The sequence below is a fragment of the Notolepis coatsorum genome, assembly GCF_963971535.1.
Source record: "Notolepis coatsorum genome assembly, chromosome: 1".
NCBI classification, from domain to species: Eukaryota; Metazoa; Chordata; class Actinopteri; order Aulopiformes; family Paralepididae; genus Notolepis; species Notolepis coatsorum.
Window position 1 is genome coordinate 220,141,076 of NC_140165.1, and position 14,403 is coordinate 220,155,478.

Genomic DNA, 14,403 nt, shown 5'->3' on the forward strand with positions numbered 1-14,403 from the left:
TTGTGATGTCACAGTATGATGTCATGACCGAACGTTCTAGAACATTCGTGATGTCGCCGTATGTCATAACCGAACATTCTAGAACATTCGTGATGTCACCGTATGTCATAACCGAACATTCTAGAACATTTGTGTCTCTAGTCCACAATTCTCTCAGAACAGAGTGTGTAGCTTGAAACAGGACTGAACAGGACTGAACGGATAGACTCAACAACAAAGACTGAAGCCTGCATTTCTCAACCAAGGTGCCAAGCCTTCCGGTTTGCTGTGGAAAGAGCCGGCAAGTGGATTTACGGCAGTGTGGAGGAATTTTCATGTGTCGAGTCGGCGGTGATTTTGGATACTGGGAAAATACAGTTTTCTTAACTTGTAGTAGTGACGTGAATATTTAGGAAAATGACTTAGGACCACTTCTGTAAATAAAGACTTTGCTGTGGAAAAGAAATAAACCATTTGGATATCTTTGTTTTACACTGGAGCGGCTGTTGACATTATTTTTCTTTATCAACGAACGTACTACTCACGAGTAAGCAACTTTAACCAGTAGAGTGGAACGTCAGCCCTCATATTAGTAAGAAAACTCTGTTCCAAGAGGAAAAAGGAATCAACACGAACTACTGGAGCGCTGAAAGAAGGATAACAACAAAATGTCGGAGTCTAAGAAGGTTGAGATGATACAAGAGGCCTATGAGGAAAAGGTCTGTCATGCCATCAATAAGAGGAAAGCTAAGCTAGGTCAGCTAACTGATCGCATGAAGCAGATGAATCAATTAATGGATGAGGACGACGACGGTAACTTGGAAGGTGTACAGACAAGATTGGTAGAATTCAACAAGCTATTTGGAGAGTTCTGTGAGCTTAATACTTCAGTCCAGGTGGTACTAAGCAAACCCAGAAGAGGAGAAGAAGAAAGATCAGGATGGATGGTTCACGCCGAAGGCTGACACATTTTACAACTTCACAGAAAAGGCTGACACATGGATGAAAGAGGTGCATCAGCGTATAGCGGAGTCTAGGAAGCACCAAGATGAGGTCAGGCCTGAAGACAGTGCAAGGAAAGGGTCTAGAGCACCATCCACTACATTTTCCAGAACATCATCTGCAAGCCAGCTGACTTAGAGAGGGCTGAGTTGCTAGCAAAGGCTTCCGCTCTAAAACAAAAACGACAACTCGAGGAACACGCTCTAAAACAAAAACGACAACTCAAGGAACAGGAGGCTCGGCTCTTAGCTACCTCATCTAAGCTAAGAGCAGAGAGGGAAGAACAGGAGGCTAAGCTAAGAGCAGAGAGAGATGAGTTACAGATCCAGGCTGCTTTAGCTGCCTCAGAGGCTAGGTGCAAAGTACTGGCAGCGTACGAGGGCCAGCAAGCCAGCAAGTGTCCCGTAGGGATGGAATGAACTCTTACATAGAGAAAAAGAGTTCCTTCGTATTACAAGCTCACGAGCAGGCTACGCCTACTCCCCAGGCCGTAGCGATAAAAGGAGAACCTGCTTACAGTAGCAGCTCCAGAGCACCTGGCGGTACTACACAGAAAGAACAAGAGTCTCTGCAACAAGAGTCCAAACGAGCCATGGTGGATTTCCTAGTGAAGCAACAAAACCATGCTACTCTGCCCCCTCAACAGATTCCTATATTCAGGGGAGACCCTATGGAGTACAGGCTATTCATCAGGGCTTTTGAACACGGAGTGGAGGACAAGACAGATAGTAACAGAGACCGGCTGTACTTCTTGGAGCAGTAGTTGTCTTCACATGGAACCAGAACGAGGCTATCACGAGGCAAGGAGGCTCTTGAAAAGGCATTTTGGAAATGGATACAAGATCTCAATGGCGTATATAGACAAGGCACTGAACTGGCCTACTATCAAGTCCGATGACGGAGAGGCGCTCCACTCCTTTGGCCTTTTTCTCACTGGATGCCTCAACGCTATGGCTGACGTGGAGTACATGCAGAAGCTTGACAGCATATCAAATATGCGTGCCATCACAGCCAAGCTTCCGTACAAGCAGAGAGAGCGGTGGAGAAGCAAGGCCTATGCTCTTCTAGAGAAAGATCAGCACAGCGCCAAGTTCAGCGACCTTGCCGAATTTGTCAACCTACAAGCCCAAGAAGCCCTACACCCTCTCTTCGGCAACATCACAGATGGAAACAAGAGCCAAGCTAAGGCTCACAAAGATGAGAAGACATCCAGAAAGAGCGGCGCTTGGGGAAGCTTCACAACAGCTGCTACAGCAGTCCAGAACCCGGCAGAGACTAAAGCAAGCCACAAGGGGGATACACTCTGTGCCTTCTCCAACCCTTGCCTCTTCTGCCAAGGAGAACAGCATGCCATGGAGCAATGCAAAAAGATGAAGAAGTCTCTTCACAAGGAGAAGATAGATTTTCTCAAGAGTAAAGGCCTATGTTTCAGCTGTCTGAAACGGGGGCACATGAGCAAGGCCTGCCAATAAAAGATGAGCTGCCAAGTCTGCCAGCTTACCCACCCTACAGTTCTACATATTAATAACAAGGCTGCCTATGATGAAGCAAGGCACAAGAAGGAGACATCGGAGGGCGGTTAGGTGGCGTAGCGGAGATTGCGTTCGTCACCAACCCCGGAGCTGTGAGCTGGATTCGCCTGTTCGAATCCAGCTCACAGCTCCGGGGTTGTCACCAGCTTGGCTGGCCGTTCACACTAATACAATTGGCTGTATTAGAGGGTGGGAGAAGCTGGCGGGGTGGGTCCGGGTCGTTGTAAACAGCGACTCCTACAGTTCGGTCGGGGCGCCTGCTAAGCGCGGATAGGACCTGAGTGGGATAGTGTGATCCTTCCACACGCTACGCCCTCTCAGGGAGGATCCGCGCTGCCAGGTGAAAAGAAGCGGTTGATTGGCTGGACGTGTGTCGGAGGAAGCACGTGATAGCCTCCACTCTCCCAGATGATCTGACTGTGGGGGGTAAGTGCGCAGCGACCAGGAAGGGGATTGGGAATTGGCATACGACTAACATTGGGATGGGAGAAAATCTGAGGAAAATGGAGGGGGAAAAAGATTAAAAAAAAACAAACAAAAAAAAAGGAGACATCGGATGATGCGCCCAAAGAAAATAAGCACAGGGGCGGGGAAAAAGAAGGCGAAGCCAGTTCTAAGGTCAGTGGATGCATCAATGCAGAAACGAGGACCGGCAGAGCTACTGGGGCCGGCAACGTCGAAAGCATCTTGGCTATCGTTCCGGTCCACATCAAAGCCAAGAAAGGCAACAAGATGGTGGCTACCTACGCGTTCCTCGACCCAGGCAGCAACGTCACTTTCTGCACAGAGAAGTTAATGGCAGCGCTTAACGTCACCGGCAGGAAGACAAGTATCCTGCTAAAGACCATGGGAGGCGAGCAGGTCTTGAGCAGCCAGATAGTGTCTGGTTTAGAAGTCTGTAGCTTGGATAGTGACAACTTTCTAGAGCTACCCAACACCTTCTCTCAGAAGTCAATACCTGCTTGTAAACAACATCCCACTGCAAGAGGAAGTCGATAAGTGGCCCCATCTCAGTGAAGTGCAAATACCGAAGATCCAGGCGGAGATAGGCCTTCTCATCGGGACTGACGTACCCAAGGCAATGGAACCAGGGCAGGTGGTACCCAGCGTGGAAGAAGGGCCGTATGCGGTAAAAACGCGATTGGGCTGGATCGTCAATGGCCCCCTCAGAGGAGAAAATGGTCATGAAACTACCAGTAAACTCATACAAGTCACGGCCAACCGCACAGCCGTGGCCATGCTAGATGAGCTTTGGAGTCAACAGTTCAAGAACGACTTCCCAGAGTGTCAAGACGACCGGCTTGAGAAGTCGAGGGACGACATCCAGTTTCTGGAACTGGTCTCGCAGCCTGTGAAACTTACAGAGGGACACTACAGCATCGGCCTACCATTGAGGAACGCAGTCTTCAAGATGCCGAACAACAGAAGAGTAGCTGAACAGCGAGCTCTCAACTTAAAGAAGAGGTTCACGAAGAATCCCCAGTTCCACGCTGATTACTTAGTGGTCGTCGACGACTGGATGGCAAAGGGCTACGCAATCAAGGTTCCCAGTGAGGAGCTCAGCCACAGCTATGGAAAAGTTTGGTACTTGCCACACCATGGCGTGTACCATGCCCAGAAGAAGAAGATCCGCGTGGTGTTCGACTGTGGGGCATCATTCCAAGGCACCACCTTGAACAACCAGCTGCTACAGGGGCCGGATCTAACAAGTACTCTCCTGGGAGTCGTCACTTGAGTCGACAGCACCACTGTGCTCAAATACATCTCAAACAGAACCAGTAGGTTTCGCACCTTCGTAGCGAATCGAGTGGAGACCATCTTGAAGCTGTCAGAAGTAGGACAGTGGCGGTATGTAGATACTGCAACAAATCCTGCTGACCACGCATCGAGAGGACTCAATGTGGAATCATTCCTGCGCAATGAGACTTGGATACAGGGGCCGGAATTCCTCACCAAGCCCGAAGAGGAATGGCCTCAGAACCCAGAACACCATGGGGACCTAACCACAGAGGACTCAGAGGTAAAGAACGCCGTGGTCAGCGCTACTGCAGCTGAAGAGCAGTTTGACCCAGTTCAGCAGTTCCTGGAATATTTCAGGACTGAACGGATAGACTCAACAACAAAGACTGAAGCCTGCATTTCTCAACCAAGGTGCCAAGCCTTGCGGATGTGTTTTTCAACAACCTCTGTGTGGGGGGATGGGGTGGGAATGAGGGAGGGGAAGGGGAAATGAGAGGGGAAAAAAGAAAAAAGATGGAAAATGTACGATATTGACAATTGTAAATGTTCAAAAAAAAATTCCTGCAATAAAGAAATAAAATTTAAAAAAAAAAGACTTCGCTGTGGAAAATAAATAAACCATTTGGATATCTTTGTTTTACACTGGAGCGGCTGTTGACATTATTTGTCTTTATCAACGAACGTACTACTCACGAGTAAGCAACTTTAACCAGTAGAGTGGAACGTCAGCCCTCATAACTGGTTTGTGGCTAAATATCCAGAGCTAGTATGAGGAACAGCATGGATTGTGCTGAGAAATGACTCCACCGATCAACAACATCATTGGTAAGTAAGAAATAGGGCTGGGGGTCCAATCAGACCTATCCCTCTAACATTGAGATTAGATTACTGAACGTCCCAAGAGGTGTGGATGTACAGTAGGCAAGGCAGGGTATCCTAACAGAGAATACTATGAGGACACACTAGAGCCAAAAGCTAACATGTAAGTCTACTGAAATGGGCATTATATTCATATCAGGGCATATATAAACAAATCTGTACAGCGAAAATCAGCATGAGCATCAACAGCACGTTCTGAACATTTTCCACAAAAAAAGTACCAATGAACAAACAGGATTCAGGATCTCAAAATAACACAGTGAATAAACATGCAAAGGTAAATTGTATAGAGAGAAATCAGGACTGTAATCAGTTACACCAAATTAGCGTTATAGTGAGTTTGCACGTAAGCTAATAGAATATCTAAATTTGGAATCAATCTTTAGCTTTAAAATAGTTTTTTGTTTTTGTCAAACTGTAAATCAATTGAATGAACAACATTCTGCCGATGCAGCGTGTATGCTGGGATCCCTGTACTGTAAACAGTATGCTGGGGCCCCTTTCAATTATAATCACGCTAGCATGGGCACGTATTCCAATGAGTGAAATGATGCAGTTAATATACACACATACTACTTTACAAGTAGAGCCAACCCATCCTACAAGCAAATCAAGCACCTTGTCTAGAACCCCCAACAAAGGGCAGGGTGTTGGGAGGGGTAAATAAAAAAACATTTTAGTTGTATAAATCCATTGATATTGTGTTGAAGCTAAGCGTTGGCTAAAAAACCATGGATGATCTGTGCCTTGCTGCTGTTTGTTAGTGCAGAGAGGGGCACAAAGCCGTCTTTTTCCTCACTTTAATGTGATTACAGCGCCCGGGAATTCCCCCCGGCATGAAAGACGTAGCAACCGACACGTCGCCACGGTAACAAGTGCCATGTCAGCTGACAGCTGTCAAAGCCCCGAACTGCACCCTGCAACTGCATCAACAAGCTGTTGATAAACAGTAAGGAACAACACAGCTGACCCAAGAGAAGCACGGTCATAATAGCAGAGGAGGCGGAACGGAGCGAGGCCGTCTCGATCAGACAACGCTCTGAGGCTCTGATAACTTCAGTGTTGAGTTTGAGGTTGAATCCATCGACTGGGAAAGCTAAGCCGATGAAGACGCTTCACTGTCTGGAGAGGATGACGTTTGTGAAGCAGCTGTCTTTGAAGCAGACGATGAAGACTCCTTTGATGAAGACACTGAAATACGGTGACGCTGCAAGGTCTACCCGCCAAAGTGGCTGGTAAGAGTGACACGCCACTGCCGAATTCTACCCGCATTTGGTGGGTGGCAGGTGTTAATGTCAAGCCCTGGCCCTGTGACAGGATTGGCTACCAACAGCACTGTCTGTCAAGAGCACTGACTCTGCCCCCTTTGAACCCAAATCCCCCCCCCCCCCCAATCCCCCATCCGACCAATCAGCAACAGCCGACAGTCGAGGTGCTGAGGTTATTAGGTCGGTCTGGAGCCATGTGTCAATCTGTCAGTTCAGACCCAAGAATGGCAGGACGGGTCACCTGATTGTGTGCTACACACTCACAGCAGGAGGCTGAACAGGGAATAAACGGTGTCCTGTCTGCAGAGAACCCATCCAGTCTGTCGTCCTGACATACTTCAGCTGAGAGGCTAAATGGTCTACTCTATACGGTCTTATATTTGGTCAACAAATATAGTTCAATATTGTTGAAATTGTTGGAATATTTAGTTGAATATTGAAATAATTCCTAACTTAAACATATTTTTTCCCTTCTATCTGTTGTGAATAAAGAGTGTTTACAAAAGAAAAGAGGGGGGGAAACCACGGGGTGACAAGGTTGGGTGGCGAGAAGAGGGAATCTGCTTACCAGTTCATGTAACAAACCATCAAATTGTAATACGATCAAAGGGAACACTGACATCACCATTAACGCCACCCTGTCTGTAAATCTTGTACATTACAAAACAAGAAAAGGAAAGAAACTTGGTTGAAAGACAATAAATAGGCACCACTAGCATACTACAGTATGTGCTTGCAGTGATTTTTGTTCTTGTTTGTTATAACTTTATCTGGAGAATATATGGAAATATGCAAATGTATGGAAATATCTTAGAATTAATTTGAAAGCTTAGTTGATGAATAACTGTGGCCTTTCAGGCCTTCTGAGAACAGATACTGCATGCAATTTTGACAAAGAAAAAATACTGAATATTTATGTATTTATATAGCTATCTCAGAGATACATTTTCTCCCGTGCAAATCTTCTTCAACGGAGGTGCTCCTGATCCGTCCACATCCTCCTGTTGAAGAAAGAAAGTGGAAATCAAAATGGGAATTTCAAGTTTATGTGACAGTAATTATGCATACCAAAGAAAAATACAGCTTTGGGTCATTGTAAAATAATAGCTTCAAGCGAACGGGCTAGTTTCACGTTGTTTGAGTGCCAAGAGGAGAAGCCACGGTGGGACTTATGATACAAGGTAAAATACCCAAGGTCAAATACCCTCAACAAGGTAAAAGACCCTCAACAAGGTAAAAGACACTCAACAAGGTAAAAGACACTCAACCCGGTAAAAGACACTCAACAAGGTAAAATACCCTCAACAAGGTAAAAGACACTCAACAAGGTAAAATACCCTCAACAAGGTAAAATACACTCAACAAGGTAAAAGACACTCAACAAGGTAAAAGACACTCAACAAGGTAAGACACTCAACAAGGTAAAAGACACTCAATGAGACTTCCGGTTTGCAATGTTCGGGTAGGCGGCCATTGAAAAGAGCTCCCGGTCAATCGAAAAAGGAAGTAAAAATGTCTAAAACAATATAAAAAGTGACAATTCAACGATAAAAGAGAAAGGGAAAGATGGACACGAGTTTGGGTGGAAAAACATAATTCGATTCTTTATAACACCATAAATACAGGGCAATTACACACCAGCACAGAAACCATGTTGGAGAAAATGTGGACAAGAAGTAGCGAACCACACACACATATTCTGGGGATGTCAGAAAATAAGAAACTATTGGGAAAAGATAGGAGCGATAATAAATGAAATAGTAGGATACGAAATACCCCAGGCAGGCCAAGTATTGTATCTGGGGAACCTATCACAGGAAGGAATTCAGGGGGAAGACAAATACTTGATTAAGATACTATTAGTAGCAGCCAAGAAAGCTTTGACTAAACTTTGGTACAGAGTAGAAGCACCGACGAAGGAACAATAGACAGAGATAATAGAGGGGATACAGGAAATGGAGAGAATCACACATATGCTGAGGCTACAAGAGGAGACATTTTAGTCAAAATGGGAAAAGTGGGAGGAATATAGGAAGAAAAGAAACAACATCACAGAAGAATGAAAAGAAAACAAGAAAAGAAATTTGAATGTAAATAAACAATGTAAAAATAGAATGGACCGAAGAACCCATGTCACCCTTTTTTGTTAATCTTTTGTGTTTTTATTTTTTTATTTTTGATATTATGTCTTTATAATTTTATATGTCAAAATGTACCGTCTGTTGTTTAAAAATCAAAAACTGCAAATAAAAATTTAAGTTAAAAAGAAAAAAAGACACTCAACAAGGTAAAAGACAAAAGACACTCAACAAGGTAAAAGACACTCAACAAGGTAAAAGACAGACTCAACAAGGTAAAAGACACTCAACAAGGTAAAAGACACTCAACAAGGTAAAAGACAGACTCAACAAGGTAAAAGACACTCAACAAGGTAAAAGACAATCAACAAGGTAAAAGACACTCGATAAGGTAAAAGACACTCAACAAGGTAAAAGACACTCAACAAGGTATCACTCAACAAGGTAAAAGACACTCAACAAGGTAAAAGACAGACTCAACAAGGTAAAAGACAGACTCAACAAGGTAAAAGACACTCGACAAGGTAAAAGACACTCAATAAGGTAAAAGACCGACTCAACAAGGTAAAAGACAGACTCAACAAGGTAAAAGACACTCGACAAGGTAAAAGACGTGACATCATGAGTCTGTGGGGCTAGTGTGAAAACATTCCCGTGAAGCAAACCTGTGTGCTTGAGTTCTTCCGCCTAGCAGTGCCTGATGAAAGAGGATCTTCCTTGATCAGAGTAGGAGGTTCATCTGCTCCTTCTGGTCCTGGATGGACTGGCTCTGTGACACAGTGATTACAAAAGTACAATATATATCCTTGATTAGACCTTTCAAGGACATTTTGAGACTATTAAATGCTACACACTACTGTGTGTGTGTTTGTGTGTGCATTCTACAAGGATTACGAAAAAATATATATTTCAATTATTTCATTTAACATGAATAATAAAACTGTTCAATTATTTTTATTTAAAAATAGGACCCGCTGGCTAAATTGAGCCCTTCAAAATAAAATGGTTGGCCTTCCAAAGGTTTCCAGAGAGTGATATCATATTCTACTTGGTCTATTTTGTGGCCATGTAATTACATGTGGGGTGATTTTGAAATAACTTGATTATTACAAGGAATAAACACATTTGACATAAGTCAAACCAAATACACACATTGTGTGTGTGTGTGTGTGTGTGTGTGTGTGTGTGTGTGTGTGTGTGTGTGTGTGTGTGTGTGTGTGTGCGTGTGTGTGTGCGTGCGTGCGCGCACGCGCGTGTGTGTGTGTGTGCCCCCCCATGCTGCTTTGACACCTGAATTTCCCCAAGGGGATTAATAAAGGATCATCTCAGGGCTCTACAGTGCAACCATTTTACTCGCATTTGCCCCTTAAGAATATGTGTGTGCGAACCGGAAAAATCAATTACTAGCACAGTGTGCGAGTGAAGATTACAACCTCAGTCGTGCTTTTTTCTCTCCGCTGCTAATCATTCAAAAACTACAAGTCCCACATTGCACTCAAGCCAACGGTCCAATCACAGTAGAGTGACGTGACTGGTTTCAAGGGAAAGAAAGGAAATGACCAATCGGAAGCTTTAATTTGCTTTTTTACTTCCTGAAAGTCCGCCATTGCGATATGCGAGAGTTTTCCGAGACTAACATTACGTTTTATGTAACTTATTCTAGTCTTACCAATAGCAATAGATTTTAGAACACCTAGATTTATCGATAGCAATAGTAATATAACGATAATGCAACAAAACGAATGCCTTGCTTTGTTAATCATAACGTTGATGCAGTAGCGTATGTCGTTGTGTTGGCTGTAACGGACATGAGAATAACATAACACTGGGTACACATTAAAATTGCGATAATCAGGCGGTCAGGTGGCGTAACAGAGATTGCGTTCGTCACCAAACCCCGGAGCGGCTAGATTCGCCTGTTCGAATCCAGCTCACAGCTCCGGGGTTGTCACCAGCTTGGCTGGCCGTTCACACTAATACAATTGGCAGTATTAGAGGGTGGGAGAAGCTGGCGGGGTGGGTCCGGGTCGTTGTAAACAGCGACTCCTACAGTTCGGTCGGGGCGCCTGCTAAGCGCGGATAGGACAGGACTTGAGTGGGATAGTGTGATCCTTCCACACGCTTGTCGCTACGCCCTCTCAATGAGAATCCGCGCTGCCAGGTGAAAAGAAGCGGTTGATTGGCTGGACATGTGTCGGAGGAAGCACATGATAGCCTCCACTCTCCCAGACCGACTGTGGGGGGTAAGTGCGCAGCGACCAGGAAGGGGATTGGGAATTGGCATAACGACTAACATTGGGATGGGAGAAAATCGGAGGAAAATGGAGGGGGAAAAAGATCAATAAAAAGAAAAGAAAAATTGCGATAATCGATTCTAACATTTTCAAATCGATGCAGTTGAATCTTCCCCTTAGGATCGATGCATTGTTACACCCCTACACCAAAGTCACTGGCCCACTGTGCGTGTGTGTATGTGTGTGTGCTAACTTGGCTAGCGTTATCAACAGCAAAGATGGGTGCAAGCGGTGTGACGTAATTGGCAGAATCGACTGTCAATCAATGGTCTACCTGACACGCAAACTCATAAACAATGTTTCTGTACTGGAGGTGTACAGTATTTCAATAGGCAACCCTGAAAGGATTATTTTTCTAGAAGAGCAACACTAGCCAAAACATAGGCATTGTATGCATAAAAGGGGCAAAAGCTAAAGTTAAGTGACTGTTACTTTTGTAGCAGTAGTTCAATGTCACTGCCTTTTTTATTAGGCCTAGTTGTTGGCTAATCACTTAATAGTTCAAATGTCTGTGTCCCATTCCCGTTTGCACACGCAGATACACACACACACGCACACAGTGGGCCAGTGACTTTGGTGGTATGTGCTATTGCACAGATGTGTGTCCCGTTCCCGTTCCCGTTTGCACATGCACGCACAGTACAAATATACATTTATTTAAAAAAAAAATTAAAAATAAACTCTGTTACTTGAAATATTTTCACTGTGCTCCTAAATATTTTTGTGTGCTCCTACATTTCTTTGTGTGCTCCTAATCTTTTTCATTTAGGAGCACATGTGCTCCTTGGGGAAAAGGTTAGCGTAGAGCCCTGCATCTTATCTTATCTTATCTTATATGGGTGTGTTTTAACGCTCCCGTTAAATAAAATGTAATACGTTTTGGTCCACAGGCAGCAAAAGTACAAAAGGAAAAGCTGGCCTAATGAAAGGGTAGTCTCTAGATCCCATCACCTGTGATCTGGGAGGGGCACTTGTTGGCCAAGCTGCAACCTATTTATGAAGCTATCCCTTACCTTAACAGTTCTTGCTACCTCCAAATGAAAGGTACATTAAAACGTCCTTCCCGGGCGATGGGAACTAGCCGCTACCTAATGAAAGGTGCTGCTGTGCAACGCACATACCCTCCACACTCTCCTGACCTAGCATGGGCGGCTGGGAGTCCTCGGTGCGCAGGCTGGAGGACGTGTGGGGGGGGCTGACTTGCTGCGAGCTGGAGGTGCTGCTGCTGTTGTTGTCCATCTTCGGCGGGTAAACATCTGACATGAAGCTCTGGTTGCTGTTTTCATCTGGAGGGAAGGACAGAGGACAGGCATGCAGAGAGGAAAGTGAGTGACAGCCGGCAGGGTGTGATCCAGTGGCAGGTATTTTAAAAAATAATCATGTGTAAACATTGATCGTATTCACGCGCCGGCCATTTGGCCGCCGTGTGAATATGGTCGATTGTGGACGATCCCTTGGACGATGTTGACCACCCACTACACCACAAAACAAACAGACACTAGCACAAGTGTTAGATATATAGGCAGCGGTGGCCTAAAGGTTAGAGAAGCAGGTTTGTGACCGGAACGTCGCCGGTTCGATCCCCTGGACCAGCAGGAAAAATCTGGGCGCGAAAGTGAATGAATAGCTCTCTCCCGTCCTTCAATACCAACCACTGAAGTGCCCTTGAGCAAGGCACTTAACCCCCAACTGCTCCAGTGGAGTTGCTCAGTGGCCAACAGTTTGAGACTGTGGTTGTACTGGGCAGCTCCCTGGTGTGAATGGAACTGTGTGAATTTGAAGCAGGGCGTTGCTGAAAAAGAGCATTCATGCTCAGAGAACCTACCCTGGTAAATAAAGGTTAAAAAACAATTGTGATACACTAGACTAAACTAATGTACTTTTCATCCTAATGGCCAGTGGATTCATAAATATTCATCAGACAAAGACTTTGGAATGGAATGGAAAAGAGTATGTTGTTACATTCTTGACTCATGTCTCGCCTTGACTATTGTAATGCACTGCTAGCTGGTTTACCGGCTTGCAGCCACCAAGGCCCTTCAACTCATACAGAAAGCAGGTTCCCACCTGATCTCCAATCTAACAAAGTCATCCCACGTCATACCACTTCTCCGAGAGCTGCACTGGCTTCCCATTGCCACACGAATCCAATTCAAGGATCCCTCCTCCTATCTCCGCTCAATGGTCTCTAACTACACACCCTCAAGACCCCTACGCTCTGCATCTTCTGGCCGCCTGAGACCCACTCCTCATCAAAGCGAAACGGGCTATTCTCTGTCCTCGCTCCACAATGGTGGAGCAAACTTACTGTCTTTTACTATTATGTACTTCTCTATACTACTATCTGCTATGTACAATGCCTTTATTACTATTTATTACTATGCTAATATGTCTATATTACTATGAGTGTAGCACTCAAGTTCGACACTGTTTGACAAACAATGTGACTTACCCTTAGCCAGAGGTGTACCCTTCCTGCTGACTTTGTTGTACACAATTTGTAAGTCGCTTTGGATAAAAACATCAGCTAAATGACTAAATGTAAATGTGAACAACATGTGTAGTGGAGAAAACAAACTAAGCAGCCACACACATAATTTATCAGCATTTGGCTAGTGGCTGTAGTCCTCATTTCCCACCCTGGTAGTCAAGGGTATGCAGGTATAATAGACCTCTCACGCATTGTTGCCATTTTGACAAGCCCCGGGTCCTATTTTTCCTATTTACCAGTAATTGGAAAGTGTGTTTCACCAAAGGATTTTATGTTTTGTAAATGCTCAAATTTGTTCAATCCAGGGCGCTCCAGTAGCACACCACATAGCGCGCTGAGTCGTGAAGCGGTCGCCCCGGGTTCGATTCCCCGACCCGGTGTCCATATGCTGCATGTCTTCCCCTCTTCTCCTCCCGTTTCACCCTCTGTCCTCTATCGGTCCTGCATGGCCAAAAGGTCCTGCGTTGACCAAAAAAGCTGAAAATGCTATAAATAAAATCTTTAAAAATAAAATTAAAATAAAATAAAAAAGAAATGTATCCAAATTGCTAAACACTAAATGACCGGATGTTGCAGAGAATGCACACTGGTGACATCGGGTGACATGTTCTGCAAAGCTACGCTTGCTTTTAGCTGGCGATTTTAACTGCTGCTTCCACATTCAAAGTTACCCATTATCAGAGAGAGAAATGTTGTTCACGGGAACCACAGCCTGAATGAACCACAGACGAAGCTAGGAGCTATCTATTATAGTCTATTCATTTTCCTATACAGTAGCTGCAGGAGATCCGTGGAGAGACGGCAGCAGCCGGACAAACTTCACCCGTGAGAGGTCATACAGAGACCAGTACCCACATGTCTACATGTGACGGCTCAGCATTCAGACAGCTGGCCTGAGATCAGTAAGAGACCGGAGTTTGGTCATAGGACTCACCTTGGAAATCCAATGAGGAGGTGTTGGTGTTTTCTAAGACCACATCCTTCAGGACCCTAGCCTCTCCCCCTGTGGATTTGGTGCGGAATATCTGATGGCAGTAAGAGGAAGTGTTAGACCAGATTAGATATTTTTGCCCATCAGCAACAGGGACTTGAATACCGGCTGTCATAGCATCCATACCTGTTTAGTTTCTGTGACTGGTA

The 14,403-nt window shown here is 44.9% G+C and overlaps 1 protein-coding gene across 1 annotated transcript in view; it reads right to left on the reverse strand.

Annotated features, from left to right (window-relative positions):
* Positions 1-7,136: 7,136 nt before the first annotated feature.
* Positions 7,137-14,403, reverse strand: part of bcl7bb (BAF chromatin remodeling complex subunit BCL7B b) — a gene marked incomplete at its 5' end in the record, with an annotated part of 7,903 nt that continues 636 nt past the window's right edge. Inside the window, 5 exons of the mRNA XM_084325290.1 lie at positions 7,137-7,401; positions 9,144-9,247; positions 11,912-12,058; positions 14,198-14,288; positions 14,381-14,403. The exon at positions 14,381-14,403 is cut by the window's right edge and continues 53 nt beyond it. Of these exons, the coding sequence (XP_084181416.1) occupies positions 7,330-7,401; positions 9,144-9,247; positions 11,912-12,058; positions 14,198-14,288; positions 14,381-14,403 (437 nt within the window). The 3' untranslated portion in view covers positions 7,137-7,329. The remainder of the gene's footprint in view (positions 7,402-9,143; positions 9,248-11,911; positions 12,059-14,197; positions 14,289-14,380) is intronic.